Source organism: Priapulus caudatus, unplaced genomic scaffold (assembly GCF_000485595.1).
Source record: "Priapulus caudatus unplaced genomic scaffold, Priapulus_caudatus-5.0.1 Scaffold1177, whole genome shotgun sequence".
In the NCBI taxonomy this organism is placed as follows: Eukaryota; Metazoa; Priapulida; class Priapulimorpha; order Priapulimorphida; family Priapulidae; genus Priapulus; species Priapulus caudatus.
This window is the reverse complement of record NW_014578238.1, coordinates 54,982-62,217: the sequence shown is the minus strand read 5'-3', so window position 1 is coordinate 62,217 and position 7,236 is coordinate 54,982. Positions and strand designations below refer to the sequence as shown.

General features: G+C 44.3%; 1 protein-coding gene across 1 annotated transcript in view; it reads left to right on the top strand.

Annotated features, from left to right (window-relative positions):
* The first annotated feature begins 5,658 nt into the window (after positions 1-5,658).
* The window catches only part of LOC106815695, a 6,531-nt gene continuing 4,953 nt past the window's right edge, over positions 5,659-7,236 (top strand). The window contains exons 1-4 of the mRNA XM_014820199.1: positions 5,659-5,788; positions 6,105-6,158; positions 6,213-6,265; positions 6,796-6,941. Coding sequence (XP_014675685.1) covers positions 5,724-5,788; positions 6,105-6,158; positions 6,213-6,265; positions 6,796-6,941 — 318 coding nt within the window. The 5' untranslated portion in view covers positions 5,659-5,723. The remainder of the gene's footprint in view (positions 5,789-6,104; positions 6,159-6,212; positions 6,266-6,795; positions 6,942-7,236) is intronic.

Sequence of the window (7,236 nt, the reverse complement as noted above, 5' to 3'; positions counted from 1 at the left end):
CCATATTATTCTTCACAGATGCCTCCTTTCCTTTGGGCGCTTTTGGTCGTCTGTGCGTTCTGAAAAGGGGGAGCTGGTTCCTCTTCATAGATTCGTCAATAGTCTTGGTTCTGTCTATGAGGCAATCATTTGAGTATGCCTGAAACTGTTCTTGTCCAATCTGCTTAGCAGTGCGAACTGTTTCAATCACTGCAGGATCGGCAATCTCCTTGGTGTCTAGGCCCAGCAAATCTGGACTATCCTCCTCGAAGGGATTCCCCAGCTCTTCAATGACAGCCACAAGTGATTGTACATCTTTGGCAAATGCTTTCTGTGCACTTGGTATGTCTTCATGGTGATGTGTCTCCTCATTGGCGTTTTGGATACATGTTTGCCTCCTCAAACTCCATTATCACTCTGGCCACTTCTGGTCCGGCTACCATCCAGCGCCTCAGAGCACTGGGATTGTCTGTAAGGCCAACGGCACCTCTGTCCCCCTTGACACGGCATTATTCTGTTTACTTCATGCGCTTGGTCAAAATGCCCTCTTGGTCTTTTGCACTGTGAAGTGGCCTGCCTTCAACTCATTGCAGATCTATGGGTGCTGTTGTGGAAATTCTGCCATGTCACGCAGATGGACCGGTATCAAGCGGGCATAATTTATATGGTCCAGCGCGAAGAACCATGGGACTATCTCAGTTAGAGCATCCAAGTACATGCTAAAATCTGCCTCTCTCACAGATCGCACGTAGATTAGGATGGAAAGCTCCAGGTCCAGGACTGTTGCCCAGTACAAAAACTGGAGAGAGCTCTTCTCTTTCTCATGGCACCAGTCTTCGAAATCCTCGGGAGGATGGTCATCTTCTGCACTGGCGCTGTGCTTATCGTATGCACGTCGTTGGAGTACAAGGCAGCCGCTGTGACCTGGTGTGCCCTTCTTGTACGTGTGACGTGCGAGGCCCGAAGAAAGGAGTCAGCGGTTCCTGCAGTAGCTATCTCTGCCTGTGCGAGTGCATGTGTCCACCCGCTGGCCTGCAACCAGTCACCTAGTGTCTTTAATGCTGCCATCTCGATATGCAGGCCTCCGAATATCACCACCAGTTTGTCTTCCCCATGTGTTTTCGGCCACTTCCACTGTATCTGCTTCGCAAGAGCAAACAGTGGCTGGTCGAAAGCCACAACAGGCATTTGGCCCGGGTTGAGATGCTCAATGGCATTTCTGACCACATCCATGGAGTGTCTGAGCATTGCGACCGTGTGTGCACTCTCATGAAACAGAGGAAGCAGTGAAGTTCGCGTAATGATAGCTTGACCTGGCTCCTGGTGGCTGGCATGGTATGCAGCCCATGATGTCTTCTGATAGACTCCGTCTGTGATAACATCTCCAACTTCAAGGGCACTTCTCACGTTCTCCAGCCACTCATACTCTTTCTCCTTATGCTCTGCGAAGCTGTCCCGTTTTAGAGAAGTCACGGAGGTGGCCGGTACTGTTAAGCCATTGACAGTGGAAGCAACGGGTGGTACCTCAGTGTAGTACTTAGGTAGATGGTCAACAGTCCTTGATACAGCAAGCTCGCCAGTGATGATAATCCCACGCTCCACTCCTCCATCTGCACACATTGGGTGTTGCATGAGAGAGATCCCTGTTCCATGGAACGAATCCTTTGCTGTTGTGGAACTAGGATTGTGGTCGATGATGTCCACAGCTGCGGTCGTAAACACATTACCACGCAGGGTTGGCGGGCAGACCACTTGCTCTGTTTGGAACAGCTGACACGCCCGGTTTCCCATCTCTGCAGAAAGGCGCAAGACACGGTCGTATGAGATGCTGAGACCCAGGCTGAAGAGCTTGTCCACTAGTCTCCTCTTGCGAGTCTCAGTGTGCAGCATCAGGCCAATGCACATGGATGTTCTTGCGTCTTTGTACCCACAGGAGAAGTGCTTCTTTTCTGCTTCTGCTGATACTTGACACCGTTGAATTTCAGTAGTTGTGCAACGGACGAAGCTGCCTGTGTTGAAGGAGCATCCATTTGATTCTTGATGTTGGATCCATACAGCACCATATTTACCACTGCAAGTAGCACAGGTGGCACAGCCTCCTCCTGCAGCCTTCCTTGAATGATACAGTGAATGAGTTAGCTTCCTCAAACATGTATCGACGAACGATCTGTGCAGCTCGAGCGAGGTAAACTACTTTACTGTCACAGTCATACTCACAGGCTTTGCAAAGTGCCTCGCAATGTCCTCATCAAATGCCAAAACGACATCTCGCCTTTGCTCTGTGCACGTAGGCCTGGAGCTGGGCTAGTAGGCGTTTTTCAGCCTTGTCGTATTCACTCTCGTGTCAAGGGCACTCCAAGATGCTCCATTCTGGTCGCGTACAGGTTTACTAGGTCGGCAAGTCTGAATACAGGAGATGTGTCCTCTTTCAGGTGAGTATCTTCAATGTAAAGGGCAAGTTCTGCCACGACAATTCCGAGACCACACTTTATGTCCAGTTTTGTGTTCAGCATTGACAGAGGCCTTGCGCGATTGTAGAGAGACATTAACACTTGGAATGATACTTGGCATCAAGAGCCGCATATCACCCATGCTGAGCCGTGCCAGCAGTTCGTGGTCTCCAATTTGTGTTGCACACTGCCGCACACGCTGATCAATCTTGAAGGTGGTGGCTTCATGTTAGGTGTACACACCAGACATTCCGCAGAGAAGCATGAGGTTTGACTAGAGGTACTTGATTCTCCACGGCGTGACCTGCTGCACTTTCCTGGCACGGGCATTGCCTACACCAGATGAGCTGCCTCCTGCTGGCCTCTTCTGTGCTCTTTGCAACTTTGTAGTATTATAACGAAGCATGCATCGTTTATGATATACAGCTTTGTGAGCAACCAATGTGGCCTCGATGCCCTCTCCTTCATCAAGTCCATCAATCTGCAGCGTTACGGGTAATAAGCCCAGTTCTCCAAACTGCATCAGATTCCCGGCCAGTGTCTTGTACGCACTCCCTATATTTGGGCGTTTTGAATTTGCTGGGCAAACAAGGGACTCTGCTTTACCCTCCTGGCATATGGCACACAGTTCCCAGTTTGTGTTGGACGGGCCAACAGACGCACGGTCCATGTAAGGATGCACTAGTTGGAACTCATTAGACATGGTCGCTCCCGCTTATGTTGACTCCGCTCCTGATGATGATCACTCCATATTATGCATAAACATAAAACACCTTGTTACCACAATAATACAATTACTACTACTACACCACTATTACCAATTACTACACCACTTCCATCACTACCACCACCACAGCAAAATAATTCTGAACCTGTCACCGATGCTGTGAGCGAAAATGCATTTCCCAATACAAATGACCATTGTTACAATATTTGATTGTTACAGGCCGACTTCATATTCGATGCGGTGATTCGCCCCATTCGCAGTGTGTGCCATTCTTTACACTTGCTCTGATTGCGGGTCATGAGCTCTGCATTCCTGGCTTGTTCCTCGGTAACTGTCATATTTTCAAAAATCACTACACATTCACGTTTAACTCATCACTGCAGATGTTTGTAAATCTATCATATTTTAAGCTAATCAATGGTTCTGGTAGTTGGCCATCCTGTAACATAGACGGAATGAACTTATCCTGGTACTTGGCTGTCACCACCAGTATTGCAGTACCTACAATTACTGCTGGCTAGACGTGCTTTGAAACTGTCCATCTCAGCTGCTGTTGGTTTATCTACTGCCGGCAGTTTCAGGGCTGACCGTTTCTTCACACATGACCCACTGATCGCACAGTCAAGTTGACGTTTCTTCGTTTCGGCAGATGTAAAGTCCATTTGGGAGATTTCGCTGTAGTTTACTTTATCTATGCTTGATGGAAGCATCCAGTAGGCCTTCTCCTGCGTCACAGTCTTGGATGCACTTATAACGTCTCAACAAAATATAATGTTGCTCCAACATGACTACACGCTTCACCCAGTCCTGCCACGCAATCACAGTGAGCAGCAGCTATGATGCCCGTTTTCTCGATGATAACCCACGGCTTCAAACAACTGTCGTTCATCCTCTGAGAATGTCTCACCTAAAAAGAAAAATGACAAGATGTGTTATTTTTCAAATAGAACTTTCACTTTAAAACCACTCGCTGTGTGATCAAGATTTTTGGTTTCATGACTAGAGAATAAATATATAGATTTAGGCACTGCCTAAAAGCGGAGCTCCCGATAGGTGCCTCCACGATAAGCTTATCTTACGTCAACGTCCCCAAAACAGCAAAGAAACAAACATTGGTTGTTTGCGGTCAGTTGCGTTTAAAACCGCACTGATTTTATTGAATCAAACAACTACTCCGTTATTCTTAATCTCTTGTACAATAATTTTTCGTAGAAGCAATAACATTCAGGGAATTGAGTAGTAGAGTAGTACAGAAATACTGGTATAGTGGTATCAAGGAGTGCGAGCGAGTGAGCTCCGCTATAAACTGCGACTGTACCAGTTTAGTTTTGTTTAGTTTGTTCAACCACAATGTTCTGTGATCATTTGTGATGTCGTCTTCGTATGAATAAAGTAATAGCTGAAAACAGTATTGCATACTTATATATGATGGAGATTTAATTATAATTAATAACTTTTTAAAGACTACAAGCTGTCTATTTACTTTGAAACATATACATATCAGGCTCATAACAAAACGAACAATACAGAATGCTTACCCGTGCTGTTACCAGAAAACGACCATTGAGCTCCAAACTGTGCAAATCCTTCACCCATCCATTGACAAACTGGTTGTAGGCTTCAAGAAACTTATAGGCCTTCAACTCTTCCATCGTACACGGACTTTTCGCGGTTACAAGATAGTTTATAATATCCATATACGATATCACCGGTAGACAACTTGGATCATCAATCATCTTTGCATGACTGAGGTCGTGATATGGGTAAATTCCTCCGATTAAACTTATCTTCTGGTCATATCTGTCGCCGGTTTGTTTATCCAAACCTTCCCTATAACGTTTCTTGGGTTGTCTGACACTCATCCTTCAATATATTCAAGTTATAACCGATAAACATTAGATAATACTCAGGAATAAACGGGAAACACTTTCCCCCAGGCGTAGATGGACGGTCACGTGATGTGGCTGCACTTGTGTTAGGATTAGGGTTAGTGTCAGGGTTACAGTTAGGGTTAGGGTTAGGGTTAGGATTAGGGTTAGGGTTAGGGTTAGTGTCAGGGTTACAGTTAGGGTTAGGGTTAGGGTTAGGATTAGGGTTAGGGTTGGGAAAATAAGGCCATGTCTAGCACGGAAGTATGACTGTGGAATCTTTCTGTGGAAGATTTGGACTTTGAAGCATCTAGAATGATCTACGCTACCGACGCCATCTTGTCCATCTACGCCCGGGGGAAAGTGACACCCGGAATAAACAGCAACGCCAAATACCAGCCACTCCCTTTTACTAAACAAAATGGCGGCTGAAAGAAACAAATGAACAGCTGCCGAATACGTGAGAACTATATACCTTATAAGGTATGATTAGCTCTTGATACAACCAATGAGCAACTCGCGTGGCGCATTGATCTGTATAATTGTGACGATGAGTCATACTGTCGCATACCTGTACAGCGTTACATCATCTCTGCTATATGTAGCGTTGTCGCACTGGCAGTCACCTATTTCTCGTCGCCACAAAGCAGCGTGAAGTTCGTTCGGGTTTCGGGATAGTTATATAGACTACATAGTTCAATGGATAGGATAGGACTAAACCCAGAACAAGCATATGATGCCATAATGCATGGGCCTTACACTTGGCAAGTATTATTTGGCTAGTCTTTTTTGTTATCGTGTGAGTTTTTATTAAGATAGATAAAATTAATTTTGGCTTATATATTTTTGCTATGCGCTGTATTAAAATGTGCTGGAATAGGGATCTGTATTCTGTAAGTTGCGTAGACATCGATCTTTACTGTAGTGTCAAAAACTGATTTAGGACAATGATTACGTTTTAATATTAAAATTGAATATTATATAATTGCAATTAAATATATTTTCCTGTAAATATATGCGCTGTGGGTAATTATCAATTCTATGGTTGATTAAATGTCAGAATGTGTCACTATATTTTAGGTCATTCTTCCACTATAATATTGTGAGCCACATCGTCTGGAGTGCCATAGCAGGAAGACCAGACCTGAGAAGAAGGGACAGTGAAGAAGAACAGAGATTGAAGACCAATCAGAGTATTGGAAATGAGGAAGATTTTGATATGTTGAGATCGCAGTTTAGAGGTAAACTATGGGCATTGATTTGGAATAGAACTAACCATAGTAAAGTTATTACTAATCTTAATATGATAAAGGTGAAAGCTCAATTCCCAGTAATTCAACGACTATAATGACCAATATCTGTAACAATTACGGAGTATAGCTCATGTTTTATGCTAGGGTCTACAAATGAGTATAAAATCACAAGATATCTATGTGTTCTAAGATGAAAAAAAAGAAGAGTAAAAACTAGTGCTCTCTTTCTAGGCGATTAGTCACGACTTTTTCCTTGACACTTCTCTTATGATAAGCGTACAATGTGAGCGCACGTTTTCCTGCAACAATGTTATATTTGTAGCATCAGATCTCGAACGAATTTGGTCAGACAGTTATTAAAATGTGTTAAGATAACCTCCACGCTGTATGATAGAGTGAAATATAGCGTGAGACGTTAAATGTACGATTATTCTAACGGTAGCGTGAAAAACGAGAACCTTTTACCGTTAGATGATGTGATATGATTTCTAGCCGGTATTTTTTTACGGATTCTAAAGACTCTCAGTACGGGGCGTTCGCCTACGTGCTCGTGGACAAAGAAAAATGCGTTCTTCTCCGCTGGGAAGGCCCTCAGATGACCGCCATCCAGAGAAAGTTTATGAGCACGGACAGGGTTATCCTCGTGAAAATCGCAGAGGAAAGGGTAAGGAACGACGAAGCGCACGTCCCTGTTTTACAGAGAGTTGACTGTTGATGTTTTTTGTGCTGTGGAACCAACGTTAATTTAATTATAAAAAAGGCAATGGATATACAAACTTAACGTTGCCCGAGTTTAAATATCGCATGAAAATGTTGACGTTTTTATTTGATCCGCACCTGTAAACGTTGAATATGAAAATGTTAATATGATTTTTGTACAGTGATTTATCTCCTTCTCGTTCCTTCTGTCGCACGTCTCTCTCTCTCTCTCTCTCTCTCTCTCTCTCTCTCTCTCTCTC